The sequence below is a fragment of the Miniopterus schreibersii genome (assembly GCF_964146895.1).
Source record: "Miniopterus schreibersii genome assembly, chromosome: 9".
Lineage (NCBI taxonomy): Eukaryota > Metazoa > Chordata > Mammalia > Chiroptera > Miniopteridae > Miniopterus > Miniopterus schreibersii.
In genome coordinates this window covers 44,205,906-44,224,514 of record NC_138118.1, presented here as the reverse complement: position 1 = coordinate 44,224,514, position 18,609 = coordinate 44,205,906, and the positions used below count along the sequence as shown (strand labels likewise).

The 18,609-nt window shown below is 43.9% G+C and overlaps 1 protein-coding gene across 6 annotated transcripts in view; it reads right to left on the bottom strand.

Annotated features, from left to right (window-relative positions):
- SRPK2 (SRSF protein kinase 2) overlaps positions 1 to 18,609 on the bottom strand; it is a 227,665-nt gene that overhangs the window by 8,723 nt on the left and 200,333 nt on the right. For 3 of the 6 annotated variants that reach the window (XM_081146521.1, XM_081146520.1, XM_081146522.1), the window contains 8 exons: positions 17,713 to 17,738; positions 15,969 to 16,215; positions 14,539 to 15,021; positions 9,331 to 9,431; positions 9,115 to 9,222; positions 4,277 to 4,346; positions 3,594 to 3,686; positions 3,133 to 3,225 (listed from right to left, as the gene is read on the bottom strand). In XM_081146521.1, coding sequence (XP_081002647.1) covers positions 3,133 to 3,225; positions 3,594 to 3,686; positions 4,277 to 4,346; positions 9,115 to 9,222; positions 9,331 to 9,431; positions 14,539 to 15,021; positions 15,969 to 16,215; positions 17,713 to 17,738 — 1,221 coding nt within the window. The remainder of the gene's footprint in view (positions 1 to 3,132; positions 3,226 to 3,593; positions 3,687 to 4,276; positions 4,347 to 9,114; positions 9,223 to 9,330; positions 9,432 to 14,538; positions 15,022 to 15,968; positions 16,216 to 17,712; positions 17,739 to 18,609) is intronic. The other 3 variants (XM_081146524.1, XM_081146523.1, XM_081146525.1) reach the window with 1 other exon arrangement.

Here is an 18,609-nt window from a genome sequence, read left to right as displayed (position 1 = left end):
AAACTGGCCCTGGTTGGGTAGCTCAGTTGAAGTATCATTCCATACATCAAAAGGTTGTGGGTTCGCCCAGCCAGCGTGGCTCAGCAGAGGATCATCAACCTATGATCCAGGAGGTCATGGTTTGATTCCTGGTCAGGGCACATGCCAGGTTGCGCGCTTGATCCCCAGTAGGGGACGTGCAGGAGGCAGCCGATCAATGACTTTCTCGTCATTGATGATTCTAGCTCTCTCTCTCTCTCCCTCTCCTTTCTCTAAAATCAATAAAATATTTAAAAAAAAAAAAGGTTGCGGGTTCAATTCCCATTCAGGGAGTGTACAGAAGGCAACTGATCAATGTTTCTCTCTCTCTCTAAAATCATATAACAACATATCCTTGGGTGAGGATTAAAAAAAGAAGAAACTATAAAGTAGTTTAAAAGTTTCAAGACTCACTAGTACAAGAAAAATGGTCTAGTTATTTCCCCAGAGTCAAGTTCATGCTAAGATCAGTCTGAAGCTGACCCTTCCCAGCAGCCCATCTGGGCATCAGGTACCTACAGGATAGAGTATGAATGATAAGTGAGAAGATGTCATGTAGCTGCATTTGATTTTTGGCTTTAACGCGCAGACCTGACTCTTGCTCCCTAGCCTCTCGGTGGGGTGAAGTCCACTTCACGAGCAGGAAAACCTGCTGTTCATTCCCTCTAGAACACTGGCTGCTTTCCAATGTGACATAAGCACATTAATGGTTTTAAATTCTGATTTTCTTGTTATTGGTTTTGACACAAAGATATTTTAGAAAAAAAATTTAAACCAATACACTTAAGTTCTCATTTTTTCCAAAACATGTACTTCATACCCGCTGCTTAGGAAGGCATGCCCTAACACCTTTCATGCAACATATCAAGCATTTCATCCTGAAATCCATATCATGACAGGCCCTCATTCATCATATTATCATTCTGTAACTTTTGTAAAAACCTTAAATCCCTTCTAATTTTCACAGTTATTATAAATAAACAATAATCAGGAAAGAACTTAATTTAAGTCTCAATTTCCAGTCATTTTAGGGGATTTCTTGCCTAGTCATAAATTCTCCCTTACATCCAAAGGAAGTACATGGAACAGGCTGACAGCTGACAGGGGAGCGGGGAGGGAGACTGGATGAAAGAAGGTGAAGAGATTAGCCAAAGAACATATATGCATAACCGATGAACAAAGACGACAGTGTGGTGATGGCCTGAGGGGAGGGGAGGGGAGGGGGGGAGGGGAGGGGGGGAGGGGAGGGGAGGGGAGGGGGCAGGGGAAGTTTTTTTTAAAAAGGCTCTAGTTAACACAGTAACACCCAATCAAAATGTTTCTGTCTATCTCTACCAAGAATGCTAAGTGCATTTCAACTCTGCAGGTCGCCTTTAAACAAGCGACCCAAAAACAACCGTGCATGTAAGTCCTAAAGCATCTGATGTGACAACAGAATAGCAAAGTTCTGTGTAAGGACTTTACATTTGTCAGGGAAGGGCACAAACCATGAGCTGTCCCAGGTGCAAGGATGCTGGTGGAAAGGCCAACCTGAAGCCAGCTTCCAGCATGAAGGGCCACAGGACAGGGAGCTCTGAGCTGAAACCAACCACCATCCGACATCAGCTCACTATGCATCATCACTCATCAACCTGCCCTTTGAAGATAGCCCTGCCAAATGGGGTGAGGAGAGGCTACAGGCCCACAGGTGCTCTGGGCTGGAGTTCAGCAAGTGCTGTTCAGGCCCTCAGCAAAGCCTACCAAGCAGGAGCACCTCAAGGCAGCTGCTACCCACAGCAGAGGTGACCTCAGGCTCCTGGAGAGGCTCCTACCTATAACGTGGGCCTGTGTGAGTCTGCATGTATGGAAGGGAACTTTCTATCTTGCTCCTGTGACCCAGACTTGCAGACCAGATTCTCAGAACCAAAATTAATACCAGTTGTCTGAAGAACAGTTCTCCCTAACAATTTTTTTTCCTCTGATAAGCCTTAAAAAGGTGCTAAGAAAACAACTGCATCTAGTTACATATATCACAGGCTGCCCACTGGATTGTCCCAAGAAAACTCAGAGTTGTGGTCAATGTGCTCAGAGGAGTGGAGCAGATAAACACCATCTTTGCATGGTTAGTTCTTGGGTCCCTTGTATATTTAACAGGGAAATAAAACCTACAGGATAAAATAAGGACTGGTGAGCTGAACATCACCCAAGTGTATAATAAAGGATTACTACTCTACAAGAATCCCTTACTTCACAAGAAAATAAAAAGTCAAGTTGGTGCTCTAAGTCTGGTTAATGCAGGGAAGAAAGAATATCTGGGACTTTCGGGAATTTCTATAAACTTCATGTCCTGACCACACCAATTTTAAAAGTTCTTTAACAGTGTTTCAACAACAACAAAATATTACGCTGAAAAAACATGAATTAAGAGGGCCAACTATACTCACACAAAAGAATATGGTACGGGGGAAGAGGTCTTTAAAAATAAATCCCCTGGGGTTTTTGGATGCTTTTTAAAATTCATCACTAAGGGGACTACACAGGGTGAAGAAACAGCTGTTCAAGGTCATGACAAGGGAAGATCAACATGAACAACAATATTAAAATAAAATCACTTATAATACAGTGTGAGGTATTACAATGGGAGAACAGGATCTCACTTGGCAGAATGTGAGGCTCACTGAATTTCACAGCCCCACACCCACTACATAAATAGCTCAGACAGATTAAAGAGGATGCCCATGGATGTTGATTAAGTCTAGTCTCTAGGCTGCGCTGCTCCAATGCAGAAACTCTCTGGTTCCATGAACAACATGGAAAATATAAAAGTAAGTTTAGCTGGTTTCTAAAATTCTATTAACTCCTTTTTATAAATGCTTTAATATGAAGATTGGTACTTAGAGTAGGAGAGAAGAGGTGTGGAGGAGAAAAAGGATTTTAGGAAGGTTCTCTTACAAAATTCTTATTCCACAGGTATCAGATGGTTCACTCATGTTTATTTCTTGGGAGCTTTCTTCGGCAGAATTCCCCAGTTGTAAAAGTCCAGATTTTTCTCCACTGCCCAAATGCAAAAGCATAATTTCTCCTTTTTGGAGAGGATTATGCTGAAATTAGTGCTGCATAAGTACCGTTCGTTACCTTTTCTGGTGAAAAACTCCTTGGAATATTTCCCCAACATAGCGTATTTTCGAGGGACTTTCCCCAGCAGTTCAATGATCAATGCTATGTGATCTGCATTGGGAAACATTGCCAGCAAAACAGAAACACACGACAGTTTAATCAGTACGCTGCATGCAGTACTGCCACCACCTGCGCAGACAGAAACAGAGTGCACCCTGAATAATCAGAAGCACCAGCTCTGCCGGTGGCCGGACACAGGCACTGGAGGTCCAGGGCACCTCGGAGAGCTGATGCACAGGGTGACCGCAGCACTGGGCCACATGCAGTCTTCCCTCTCAACTTTTAAATCAGCACCGGAATTCTGCGGGGTTGCTTTTTAAATTTAGGAGAAATGCCTTTGTCACCATTATGCTGCAACCAGTAGCTACTATTTCGTTTCTGTCTGCATCGAGGCGCTTTTCAAAAAGAAGAGGTACTACCTCTGCGATTGAAGAATTCCCGAGAGTATTTTCCAGATAGAGCAAAGTGCCTTGGGATACTGCCTAGCAGCTCTATGATGTGGGCTATATGGTCTATGGAGGAGAGAAAAAAGGATATGGGAATGGGAGGGGCAAAGGGAAGGAGGGGATAAAAGAAGAGGGGAAAAATTGAAATTAGTAAAAACTCAGAAATAGATTCAAATCAACAATGTTTGCAGCACATCCATGCAGAGGCTTCTGAGACTGGCAGGCATCAGGTACCATCTGGAGCATTAACGGTGACTGATGCCAGCTCATCCCAGGCCACCCCAGCATCGCAAGCAAATTAACATGGAGATGACCAGGTTTACAGATGGATTTCAAGTCAGAATGCCCTGGTTTTCAACTCAGCTCCCAAAAAGGAGAGAAAAATGAGCAGCAGCTCAGTGGACAAAAGGACCACAAGAGGCCTCAGGTCTGTATCACTTATCCTCTCCTGGCCAGCTGGGCTTGGGGCCTGTGGGCAGCAGGAGGGAGGGATCTCCAGTGCCACCCTTCCCATGAGGCTCAAAAAAAAAGCATCTAAATTTGTTGTTTGAAAACCAATACATAGCTCTATTTCAGTACAAAAATACACCATTCTCCAGAATTTTGGGACCCCAGGGAGCCCCAGACTAAGGTGCCCAGCAGGCAGCAATACTCACCTTCATCTCTGGAATAGTCCTCTCCAGAATGCGGTTCAAACAAATAGTCTCCTGTCGCCAGCTCAAATGCCTAGGACACAACACATGACAGACTAAGTACTTCAGAGACTGGCCCCAAGTCACCAAGTTTTCCTCCTTGTACAAGACTTACATTTTATAAGGATATGAATCAAACCAAAGAGCCTCCTAAAAGGTCTCAACACCAAATTTTTTCTCCCTTCCAAAAAGTTCAAAAGAGCTCCAGAAATAGTTTTACATCTCCTCTAGTGGAAGATGAAAGGGCTCTGCACTCTCATTTCACAAGAAGCAAACAGACATGTCTGTGTATCCGCAAGCAGCTGTGCGGAGGCCTGGCTCAATCCAGGCCCCAGGTGTGTCTGACTCCAGAGCCTGCCCTCAAGCAGCAGGCTAGCCTGGCCCCTGGATAGTGGATGCTGTGGTCTCTTAAAGCAAAGACCTTCATGTCTTAGTAACCAAGGGGGCTATTTTCAACATCTCATTACCATTCATTTCTGACACAACCAAAGGAACACCTAGAGCCTAAGAAGCCCCTCTTGCTCTGTCCCCCAGGGCCAGGAGGAACCCAATCACTGTGTAGCCTCTCCCAAGGAGGGCAAGGAGAGCTGGCTGCCTGGGTGACCACTGTCTCTGCCCAGCACCCCAGTGGGGGGCAGGGGAGCACTTGTTCCCATTTCCACCAGGTAGTCTGCTTCCCTTGTTCGCACAAACACACAAAACCTCAGGGCTATGAGTTTAATTTGGTAGCAATATATAAAGACTGCAACTACTATTGCTCTGCTGATCAAATATCATGCTTTAAAAACAAAACAGAATAAGCTAAATCCCATTTTTGGTCTTCACCATACTAACTTCTATTCTGTATTAGATTGTGCTGCTCTGAAAAGTGCTTATTGATGCCTGTAGATCTATGCCTACGGCACTGCTCCCACCCTCTCAAGGCACTGTTCTCCCCACTCTGGCCCTTGATGAGCTGCCACTGCACTGAGCCATCTTCTGTTAATGACCACACACTGCAGGGAAGGCGCACAGGGAGACTCCTCTGCCTGAGATGGGGGCATCTCTCCTAGCACTCTAAATAAATCGCAGGTTGGCTCACTCAGCCCAAGACCACTACTTCATGAACTTGGGATTCCTGCCTGAACCAGACCTGGGTTTGAGCATAACCTGGACATGTCAAGCCTCAGCACAGAGTAAGGTGTTGCCCCAGCGCTGCAGTGCCTGAGAATGGGGCCTCTCTCCTCTCCACCCAATAAACAATAAAGACACTGGGCAAATCCAGGTCTGGGCACAAAACCTCACATTGGCTACAAGTCCAAGAGGAACAACTGGATTTCATACTGAATGGCCTTCCTCGAGGCATGAGAGGCTTCCTCTCCTAGGACACAATCAATTCAATACCTTAAAGGCCAAGAGGGAAAGGTGAAACCCTAATGGGGAAAGACCCAAGAAGCTGCATGATGGAAGCTCCGAAAGTGCTGGCTGCTCTTTACCCTCCCTTGGGTCCTCACTCACTCTTCTAATTAACTTTCAAAAATATTTCAGTCTAGCTGTATATAGTTCGTACAGCCTAACACTAAGATATGCCAGCTGAGTGCTCTTTGAAAAATGACTGTTTTGATCAGCACCCACATATTTCCAAGGAAACCCTTAAGTCAAAGGGGCCTATCAATGGAATGGTTTAAAAGAGAAAAGGAAGAGTGGCAAGATTTTCCTGACAAATAGGACACACACAACAGGGCACACACACGGCCATGAAAATATCGGCCGCTATACTTTGCAACTTCCCTTTCCGTGGGCAGCTATGAAACCAGGAAAGACTACCACCTTCAGCTCATCAACTTCCTTCCACTGTAACCTTCATAATTACTATTTATTTTCAATAACTGGCAACTTTGGATTCTTCTCCCCGTACTTGGCCTAATGCCCTCAGAGGGCCTTCCCTTGGACCAACCTCTGTTCTCAGATTCTGGGGATATCTCTTTCCTGAAATGCCCTCTCATGCCAATGTGCCCCATTCTGAATACATAAGGACACCTGTTAGTTCCGCAATGTGACCAGTGCTAAAAATGTTTGATGAAATCTATCAGATGGGCTTTCCTGTTTCTATAGCACGGACTCAAGCTCATCATGGAGTCCGTAAAAAGGTACCTATTCAGGGACTCTGACACACATGCAGAGGAGCTAAAGCCTCGACCCACACAGAATTATCAGGTCATATACACTTATACCTGGAAAGGCCCCAAAGCTCAAGAAAAGGAAAAGAGATTCAACACCTGATATATCCCAGCTACTGTGCCTCACTGTGTTGTCCTTTTCCGGGTGAGAGCTCTGCTCTGACAACACCAAAGGCACACATTAGCAGGCATGGGTGCCCCCACCACAGGAGCGCCATCCCCATTTGCAGTCTCTGTAAGGCTTGGTGCCACTTACAACACTCAAAGGACTCTGGGCTTCACCTCCAAGAACAATCTGGAGCTTTTAGTACAGCTTGGAATTATGAATTTAATACACTGATTTTTAAACTCAAAAAAAAAAGGGTAGGGATGTGGAAACACTGCCTCATCTTTAGCAGCTTTAGTTAGAACAAAAGGGACCTTCAGGGATAAGGGGTAGGGGTGGGGAATGAAGGCTTGACCCTCCCAGAAATATCACCCTTTTGACAAAATTTTTAAAATCCTCATAAATAGCCCTAGAAATACTGAGGGAGCTTATGTTTAATTTTGTGGAAAGGTGGGGTGGGGTGGGGGAGGAGAGTTGCTGGAAGGAGGCTAAATGAATGTTTTTCCTTAGGGGTTACTAAGGGTTATGCCACTATTGGCAGCAACAGCAGGAGTCAGCACGCAAGAAGATCGTGTAGAGGGACAGATTCTTATCTAACTGTGCTGACACCACCACCGTTATTCACTACATCTGTGATCTTGTCCTATTTTTCTGGTTATATTACTAAAATTTAACACCCAAAATTAGAAGCACAGGATATCAGAGTTGAAAAAGCTCTCAGAGTCTAATTCAGGGCAGCCCTAACTTGGCCCCTTCTGTGTTGCTGGGGACAAGTAAGGCTTGACCTCACCACATTCTGAAATGGAACATTCTCCCCCACAGCTCCAAATGTTCCAAGTGCTCCCTTTCTACTGACCCAACCACAGCTTCCCGCAGCCTCCAGCTCTGGCCCAGGTGCCCTTTGGAGTCACACAGAGACATCTAATTCCTCTCCACAGCAGTCTCTAACTTCAAAGGAACTACCAAATTTCCATCAATTCTTTTAACCATTCTTTTCCATACCCAGTCACAGCAAGACCTTAGGTTTTTGATACTTACTGAAAAACTTGATTTTTAAAGTTATCTGGAATTATCCATCAGAGCAACATGGGGACAGAAAGGGACAGTGTTTCAGTTCTGTTTGACCATATCTATTGCCTCAGATCATGCTAACCTGAAATATCTACTTTTTTCATATCATTTTAGCACTATTAACAATACTTTTACTGTAGGATCAGAGGACAAACAATCTAACACACTCAATTGTTACATTAATCTTTGAATGACAGTAAATTTAACTGTTCAGAATTTTTGTGTCATGAGACAAGTGCCTACCTTTACACACATGCCCTTGCATTTAAATATCAGAGGAGAATTTGGGGGGGGAAATGTAAGATAAGGAAAGCATGAAACACCACCCCAATCAACACACACACACACACACACCCTTTCCAACACAGGACTACAAAGTATAGCCCACGAAGAGGAAGGTGCTGAACTGGCCAAAAAAGAAAATGACACTGGCTCACGATGAAGGACCATTCATGTTTATCAACTCACACGTAAGGAGTAAGTGAGAAAAAGATGCACTGGTGGGGCCTGGGAAGGGTTTAGACATAACTAAACTTGTGATGCACAAAACTGGCAGTGGAAACAGATAGGACATGTGGGTGGAAGCAGAGGCATCCTGAGGCCCTGAGGAAAACATCACCGTGTCCTCCTCAGGAAGATCTGGTCAGAGGAGCATTTGCAGTTACTGGTATCTCCAAAGTGGCTGGACAGCCCAGAGCAAGAAGCCAGGACATTCTCTAGATTTTACTTTATAAAAGAAGAGAGATGAAACACTGGTGGATGGGCAGGCCTTTCCTCTCCAGTAAGGAGATAAGGTTTGTCAGAGTTCACTGCAAAGGACTACAGCCTTTCAGCCTCAGACAGTCATCCCTTAAGACACGGCGTGAGTGATGAAGCTTCGTACAACCTGCAAGCTCTCAGTAACCAAAAGAATTACTTGAAGTTATTTTGCCACTACAGCAGAGGGTCAGATTCTCAGGGTCGTGGGCTGCACAGGGCCTTGAGAAGACACAGACTCTGAGAAGACCAAACCATGCTCATCCAATCCCAAGACATGCCCAAAAGTTCTTCCAATTCTTGTGTTTTTTTAATCCTCAACCGGGGAATTTTTTTCCCATTGCTTTTCACAGACTGGAAGGGGGGAAAGAGAGGGAGAGAGACAGACAGACAGACAGACAGAGACAAATCAATTGGTTGCCTCCCGCACATGCCCTAACCGGGACCAAGGATGGAGCCTGCAACTGAGGTACATGTCCTTGACCAGAATCGAACCTGGGACCTTTCAGTCCACAGACCGAAGCTCTAACTGGCCAGGGCGAGTTCTTCCAATTCTTAAGATACTCAAGGCAACAATCTTCCCCTCACGCAGCCCATGATGGACAACCTTCAGTCAGAACACTTCAGACATGCATGACCAGATTCTGCCCATCACAAGCATTCCAATGATGAGCCTTTACATGGAAGGAAATGGCCATGGCTGTTCTTACCATACATGCCGTACTCCAGATGTCAGCAGGTGTACTGTAACCTGCTCCTATTAAAACCTCTATGGATCTATACTGTCGTGTCTGGATATCTTCTGTGAAGTGTTTATGCTGAAAAAGAACAGACTGAATTACGAGAGGTCACATTAAAAAAGAAAACAAAGTGTCTTCTAACACATGATCATGACCAAAATGTTTTAGAAAGAAAATCCTACTTACCACCCAACAAGCATTTCCGAGGTCAGCAATTTTAACTCTAATTTTATCCGCATTCCGTGGATCCAGGGGATTCACCAGTAAGTCTGCGGCCCGGGTTTTTGCTGGCATGAGCAAACAGCGGAACAGTTAGTATGTGGGGTAAGTGGTTGGCACATGTGTATACAATGTTTGCCAGGCACAGAGCCTCCTTTTCCAGAATAGTGATGGGATGACCATTTAGGCCTGGAATCCTATAAGTTGAACTCGAGAATTTAAAATTTGTGGTCTGCATCTCTGGAAAATATTTCACAAAAGGGAATAAACTAGGCTTCCCAGAGACCCCACGGACACTGCCTTGCCCTTTCTTTTTTGTCTCTGGTTCCTTGTTCCTCAGGTCAGCCCTGCTCTGCTCCCTTCTGTATGTTTCTGGCTGCTCTTTATATTAGAGCCTATTCATTCACTAGTGGACCACATCTAGCTTGCCTGTGCATTGTTACACAGAATGTGATAGCACAAAGCGTGCCGTCCTGGGCGGTCAAGTCTTCCTTGAGTAACATCAGTTCATCTGTACCCACAGCTCCCAACCCTGACCTCAAGGGTTAGATGATGGTTGATTAACAAATACAGACTAAAGGCTGGGACCCACCAATACTGGTTTAGCGTTGAAAAGGAATATTCCAGAAGAAAGACTTCCTGAGATGACCTGGTCCATAAGGGCAAACCTCTGAGGTGCTTCATGACGGTCTTGTCAAATAATCGGGCCACTGTCAACCCCAGGTGACCCTGAGAGAACCTCAACAGCAAGCATAGGGCCAAGGCTTCTCAGGGCTCCTGGGACAAGAAGAGCTTCTCAGACAAGTCCAGACCATGCCTTCATCAAGCTCAGTTAACCAGGGGGCAAGTGACAAAGAAAAATAACTTAGTGAGGCCCAGACAGAAAATCCTGAAGTCCAATCAGCATCTTCATCAAACCTCAAACCTACAAGCTTGGATTTCTGGAAAGGATAAGATACAACCACAGCTTTTATTTTAGAATTCTGAAGTGGTATTTACAGACTAAAGAGAAAAGTGTGTTCCATGCAGAACATTAAACTCCCTTTGTTCATACAAAGCTGGCCACTGCTAAACGAACCAAACCTCCTTTTGTGTCTGTGCTGGGAAGCAGGAGTGCTGAAGGGGGCTCTGACGCCTCGGCACCCAGTAAGCAAAGCCAGGCTGTGCTCACTGTTAGGAGGGCAATGAGTAGGCGAGGCGCCCACCACCTAGAGCACAGACAGCTCCCCAGGAGGGGCCAGAGGGTGCGGAGAGACCTCTGGTTAATATTTAAACCCTCAAGTCCCATTCCTCAGACTGTGGATCAACCCAGGCTGGCAAGGCTCACATGCTCCCTTCTTGCTATCTGCCCAATGCCCACTTCCCTCTTTACAAAAAGGATGATCCACCATGGGGCCCCATCTAAGGTCAGATATGAGCTGAGAAGAAACACAGAAAACTCAGAAATGAGAAGAAAAGTTGCCCAGAGACCCACACAAGGAGGCACAATGTCTACACTGAACAGAGAATGGGTTGAGAAGAGAGTTCCAGGAGAAACATAAAAATGCTGACTCGATGGATAGATGGGCAGCATGAGAGAGGCTAGATAAATCCTCATGGCATTTAATCAAGGATAGTCAGTGAGCAGGAAAATGAAATTTGAGCAGAACTGGATTCAAATCTAAGTTTCAACACCTACAAGTTTTAAGACTCTGGCAAATCACTTAAACTGTTTGAGACTCAGTGAAAAGGAGGGAGAGGAAGGGATCACTCCCCTCCAACCCCCACATGCACACACAGACCTCACTCAGGAGGCCAGCAGCATCTGGCTCGCAGATTCAGGGGTTCTGCTCACTGTCACCAGGGCACGGCCCCCCAAGGCTGAAGTTTCTAGCGGGCGAAGGGCTGATCCCGCTCTGGTGACACGTAGTCATCTTCCTGGCTCAGGTTTGTAAATAGCGATCATCTCACAAACTATGAATTTTACCTTAAAATGTTAATTGTATAAAAACACAGAGAAGGTAAAAGAGAACTTGCTTGTACTTGACTTTTTTCTCTCAGGGTACCTGAGGGCAACAGACACAATCACACCCGCTGTGCGATCACACCCATTTACTCCTACCAAGGAGGAGTGGACACAGGGAGAGAGGTGAGAAGATTTCACATCAGGAAGGGCTGCGGCCCTGAAGTAATTCCTGATAAACTGGCCTCTAGTTGACACTGTGTTCACTCCATGTGAAGGGATCCTAGAAACTAGTAAGACGACAGCCAGGGGGCCTCAGGGTGATGAGACAGCCACGTCACGTAACTGTAAGGCTCTATTCTAGGCACACACTGATCCTTTATAGTTTAAAACCCATACACAGGAGGCATGATGCCCTCTCCATGTGCAGGTTCAGCACCAGGCCCAAATGGTGAAACTAGGAGATTTAATGCCCAAACCTGATCCATTCGTTTGCCAAATATTTACCAAGTAAGACCCTTCTATGTTCCAGGCTCTGTCTTGGCACTGGAAACAGCATAAACAAGCCATCTGAGGTTCACCCACCACACCCCAAATTAGGAAACTCATGTACTGGCTGGGAGTATGGGCAATAAAGTAAACAAAAGGATTCACATCCTATGCCAGGTGCCTCTATATGCTAAGAAGAAAAAGAAAGGAGATGGAGGGTGTTCAGGGAGGTCTTTTCTAGGAAGATGAGGTCTAAGGAGAGGCCTGAATAAAGGGGGGCCTGGAGGGGAGAAGGTCTGGGCAGAGGAGGTAGCAAGTACAAAGTGCAAAGAGGCACAAACAAGCCTGCTGGTACTTTTAGGAAACTTTAGAAAAAAGCTAGTGTGGGAGGTGCAAAATGAACACAGGAAATAGACAAAGGGGATGTTGGGGGAAATGGCATCAGAGAGGAAGCTGCCAGGGAACAGACTGCATAGAGCTTGTAAGCTTTAAAGAGCTATGCCTCCGGGTGCTATTCTAAGTGGATGGGATGTGCTTTAAAAAGCTCTCTCCCTGGACTGCTCTAGAGACCAGGCTAAGGAGCAAGAGTCAAAGTGAGGTGAGCAGGGAGCTGTGTTGCAGCAGCCTAGGCAAGGACTGGCAGTGACATGGGTCACTGTCAGGTGAGAGTAAAAGGATCCGAAATATACCAATGTACTTGCAGGTAAAGCCAACACGACCACTCTGCACCAGGGTCTCTGCCCCTCAGATGCGATGAGCCACGGTCTAGTCTAAGGCTTTAGCAGCTAATCACCCAAGAGGAATCCTGCCTCCTCTTCTCAACCTTCAATCTATCAAATTACTCCAGGGGAGAGCTCACATTCTTCAGCCTGGAATTTACGTTCTCCCTCGATCTTCTGGTTCTGGCCTGGCCTTTTCTTCAACCACTCCCTAATGTATACACTCTGCTGTAATGACAAGGATCTTAAACAAATTCTAAATAAAGCTTGTTTCTCTTGCCCCATGTTCATGAAGTACCAAGTGGCCACCCACCAGCCTCTAGGCAACACCTTCCATGCAGGAAACACCTCCCATTCTTGGGGAAAGTGGGGTTGTCCATGGTTATAACCACCAAAGCTGAAAACCAAAACTGAGCGCCTCCCAACAAATGACTGGATGAGGAAATCCTGTCCCTGCCATGTCCCTAGAATGTGACAATATTCAGAAGGTCTGCTTGGTAAGAAGATACCAGGCTCAATGTAAAAAAATAGACCTCCTATTCCTCCCAGACAGGGTGCTGGGAATGGAATGTGTGTTGGACAGAGTAAAATTCTGACTGTGAATAGAAAAAGGTGGGGGAAAGGGAAGAGTAGAAGAATATAACCAAATATCACCGATTTGTATGTTCATTACTCAACAAATGTTTATCTTAGCACCAAGTTAGAAGCTAAGGATATAAAGAGAAAAATACACAGCACTTTCAAAGAGTTTACATCCTAGTGAACAGAAAGATAATGGATATGAACAATGACCATACAGTTAAGAAAAGTATGACCAGCAGGAAAGAGGGGAAAGGGAAGAGGCCTGCTGGGGAACACAGGACTTGTGTTTGAGCTGCTAGCTGACAAAAGAATGAAAGTTTGTCAAAAGGATGGACAATGGACAAATAGGAGGAAACATTCCAAACCAGAGGGAAGCATAAGCAAAGGTATAGAAGCATGAGCCAAAGTGCCTTGCGCACACAAACGCTCTTTATTAAGTCTTGAAAATAAACCAGAAAGACTATGCTACGCTTGGTGACCAAAAGCATCAGAAGCAGTGTGGCACTAGCATGAGCGCAAGGGTGACACGCCGAGGTAAGTTCTTCCTTAGATGAACCTACATCCCAGGTGAAAGCATCTTTTAAATACCTTCAAAAAGTTCTGCTCAGAGTAGAGGTAAACAGGTTCAGAATATGTTTATCCAAGTTTAAAAATAACCAATACATCTTTAGGATGATTAGCTATAGCCAATGAGTAGCAAAAGCAGCTCTGCAGGTCTCCCACCTGCTGAAATGAAAGGGGCTGCAGAACTGGTTGGGCTATTTGCAAGGCTGCCTCATCAATGGACTATCCATGTGTTAAACACTCTTGTCAGCAGAGGGAGCAGAGGAGGTTTCTGAGGCCAGAATGGAAACCAACCATGGTGCCAGTGTTTGCTTACTGGAGTCCCCTGGCATGTGATGGCAGAGACAGGGCATGTGGCACTCACCCTCACGTGAGGGTTTAATGTAAGTTGTCACCACACTTAAATCCTTGCCACTTCCTTTAAAACGGCAATAGCGAGTCCTGTGATCAGGAGCAAGTATCAAAATAAAGACAACTTTTCCTCAGTACAGACGAAGAGCAGAGACATACATCCTTGAATAGAAACAAAACAAACCAAAAACTAAATATTACACCACCAGATGGAGGTATGAATTGTAAGTTCAACTAGACATTCTAGAAAGCCATAGGTATAAGTTCTTAGACTTGGAAGGTTTTGCAAATGTATGTCACTAAAATTAGAAAGAATGAGAAAAGCTCAGAAATGGGATCTGAGATGCAGAGAGCAAGAGAAAGTAGCACAGAATATATTTTACATTTCATTACTTACGAGTAGAAAGGTAATAAAATGAAAATGGTTAATGTGCACATATATCGCTTTGCCAACTCCAGCCAATTCCCGCCTATGTCAAGTGTGACACAGGCCACTGAAGCAGGTACCTGATGGAGAGGGACACTTACTTTTTGGCAAATCCCCAGTGCTGGAGGCTGAAACCGTCCTGCTTCTGTCGTGGGATGGGCTGCTTTCCTCCTGCTCAGTAAGTGGGGATCCCTCGGAAAGTGTAGAGCCACAAGCCACAGGTTCTAAGGGCCCAGAGGACAATGATGTGGAAAACTCTGGAAACTGTGACTCAGGAATTTTATGTCGTCCATTTGGCAATTCACCATTGAATTGTTCGTAGGAGCTGCTATACGTGTAATCACTTTCTGCATTTGGCTCATCCAGGTTATATTCCTCAGGGTTTGGGCAATCTTCCTCCTCATCGTCTTCATCATCCAGCTGCTGCTCCAGCAGGAACGGGCCATTCTCAATGTGGCCATTGGTTTTGGGGGATTCTATCCACGTTGGGTCTATGTTCTCGAGCTCCTGTTCAACATCGTCTTCATCCTTCTCAATGTTTTCTTTCTCGGCATCTTCTTTCTCTTCCTGGTCCTCAGCTTCACCTTAAAAGGTTGGTGAGTGAAGAATTAGAACATGTTACTCTCCTTAACGCAATGGCAGTAGGTACCTCTCTCCTCCAACAGGAGATATTTTTGCTTGTACTTATGTACTACATAGCAAACATTGCTTGGCTCTCAGGATAATATCCTCAGGTTTTTAAAATCTTATTTTTCATTTATTAAATAACTTATTAATACTCTTATTAGAAAAAGTTAGCTCCTTGGGGAAAATGACTATATTAGTTGCATTGCTATTTCTACCGTCTCCTCTATAATCTTCAGAAAAGGTTTTATGGGTACATTACTATTAAGTAAAAGGTTAATTACAAAATAAAAGACAATTATTAGCATAATACAGACATGGAGTTTCTCATACATTTTCCATGTCTTAAAAAACTTTTGAGCCCAGCTAGGCGTGGATCAGTGGTTGAACGTTGACCTAGGATCCAGGAGATCGGGGTTTGATTCCCGATTAAGAAAACACCACAAGTCAGTTTGCTTCTTTTGAAAGGACTACACAATAGTATAAATGCTGGCAGCATGGCAAATACCAACAAAGTCTGTTTTTTCAGGTCGTATTCAATTAAAATCACATGCCCGGTCAGGGCACATGCCCAAGTTGCAGGCGGCAGCTGATCAATGGCTCTCTCATCATTGATGTTTCTCTCTCTCTCTCTCTCTCCCTCCCTCGCCCTTCCTCTCTCTGAAATCAATAAAGACGTATTTTTTAAAAAAACACAAAAACTTTTGAAATATTAGCATATTTCTGGCATCCATTTTACAAATGAACCACCAGATTGTTCCCCATATTCCCAAAGACAGAGTCAAAGGGAATCCTCCTCACATCTGAAGCAGCCACATGAAGTCACCCTATGCGATGACCTGGGGAAGGGTCCCTGTTAATGAAGCCCTGGGCCCTCTCTGCAGCCCCTTCTTCGGATTTCACTGACCGTTGTCAAGCGCAGTCTCTTCCTCAGCAGCCTCCTCTAATCCCACTGTTTTTAGTTTCACCTCTGGACGGTAGTCATCATCTTGCTCATTGGAAGGTACAGCTGATGTCACGTTTTCTTCTATTATCTTCCTTTCGGCTTCACGCTCCAATTCTTCTATTTCCTGCAGGCGCTTTTCCAGTAACTCAGCCTGCCTTTTCTGCTTCTTTTTCAGTTTTTTCTTTTTGTTTTTAGAAATTTTTCCTATCTACAACATGTTAAGAAAATACCACAGGTCAGTTTGCTTCTTTTGAAAGGACTACACAATAGTATAAATGCTGGCAGCATGGCAAATACCAGTCTGTTTTTTCAGGTCGTGTTCAATTAAAATCACATGCCCAGACAAGAGATCCACCCGGTGGCTAGGGTTACAGTCAAACCAGAAAAAAGGAACCAGTGTAACATCAAATAATGGGTCCTACCCTCAGAGGGATAAAACTTAAATCCAACTAAGTCTTTTTCATTTCAACTCTAAGAAGAACTGAATACACTGAGATACTCTTCCCTTTAAACAAGAAGCACCTCTTGCGAGTTCTATTTGCTGCTGCCTGTATACAAAGCAACAATATCCTCTCTCCTTACTGTCTTACCAACTGACTGCCAAAATAGAAATGCCTGCCAGAACAGGTGTGTTTCATTCACTGCTGGTCAACAGTACTGTTTGTGTTTGGGTCTCACACACTGAGCTGTTATCAACAGCCAGTACTGCATGAATATAAGAAATGAGCATACAAAGTAAAGGGAAAAAAAGAAAAAGCACCTCCAATCATAGCCATCTGACTTGGAAAGTACTAGCAGTGAGAGCCTCCAGTTTTCACAGAATCAATAATCAAAACAAGATGCTCAAGCGGTGGGAGAACTTTGGTAAATGGCTTGGTGCGTCTCATCGCCTCAGCAGGCCAGGTGGAGTAATTATTACAACTCCCTCTTGTACTGGGACTTCCATTCCAAACGCAGGGCTGCTGGCAGCACTCTGAATTTCTGGCCATTTCCTTTCAAATGCTTTTGGTTCATAAAGCTCTCTTTAAATCTGTAGGTGACCCATCAGCTTGAGATAGAGACATTTGACCCTCCCCTGAACCAGCCAGGGACAGGTCTGCTGGACAGGGTTTACTTCTAGGCAGCCTGCTTCATTTGACTGGACTTAGTATTTTGACCACAAAATAGATGATACTCTTTCATATTTAACTACTGGCTGCAAAAAAACTAGAATGGCGTTAGAAAAACAGGTAACTTGGAAGTCAATGAAAAAGAAGGTAATGTGTTTTCAGAATAATCACACTTCAAACTCTATTTCTATCACCTCGCATTTCACCAGGCTAAGCCAACGGCACTCCAGGAAACACATGAGGAAAACGAAGCTCAAACGCGGAACAACTCTAACTATTTCTAAGTCTAAAAATCAGTTCAACTTACCAAAACAGTGTAAGTCTTATATATATTCAAAGATACAGAGCATTTATACACATACTTGTCTTTTACATTAATATACACTAGGACATCAGTGATTGAAAAAGGAACCAAAAAAATAAAATTAAAGATAAAAGTAAATAACAATAATAAAAAGAAAAAAAAGGAACCAAAAAAATGTACAATTTCCTCAAACAACCCTTAAATGAAAAATTGTTGCAGACAGAAACAAACTACATTATTACAACATGAAAAGTTCAATAATGAACAGCTGCTTTTAAATATAAGTACTTACAGGTTTTTGCTGTGGAGCCGTACTCACTAAAACAAAACAAAACAAAACAAAACGACTGTTTAGAGGGAAATTGATACATAACTTTATGTAGTAATTTGAATTGTAAAATGAAATAATTACTGCCTTTTAATGGCTATCCAAATTCAACAACTGTTAAAATACTAGAGCTTCTGAATCAAAGAGATCTAAAGAATGTTTATCCAACTCAAATAAATGATTGGTTCTTAAAAAGCATAACAGTAATTATTTAATATGGAGCTATTTCTCTTATTTATCTAAAATTAAATAACCACTAAAAAGAATAGCCCTAGCTGGTCTGGCTCAGTGATTAGAGTGCTGGCCCACGGACTGAAGGGTCTCGGGTTAGATTTTGGTCAAAAGCATGTACCCTGGTTGCAGGCTCCATCCCAGGCCTCAATCGGGGCAAGTGCAGGAGGCAACCAATTGATGTTTCTCTCTCTCTCTTTCTCTTTCTCCCTCTCTCTCTCCCCCTTCCACTTTCTCTGAAAAACAATGGGAAAAAATATCCTCTGGTAAGGATTAATAATACTAATGATGGTAATAATAGTAATAAAAAATCAAATTAAATTAAATAACCATTAATTTCAAAAACAGTCCATCCCAAAGCACTGACTAATAATTAAGAAAATGCAGAAGGGTTCACAAACGAAGTCATAGAATCAATTTGTTTTATAAACAATTTAGATGAGATGTACATCTACGTTTGAAAACTGTTTAGCAAGTTTGTACAACCTAAAGTAAATCAAATATTGCAGCAAACATTCTAGAAATCAAATGAGCAGACCTTGCCAGCCTCAAAAGCTTGACAGACTAAATGGTTCTGTGATCTAAAAAAACACCAATGGTAGAAAATAAGATTCAGAGGTGCTACACCTC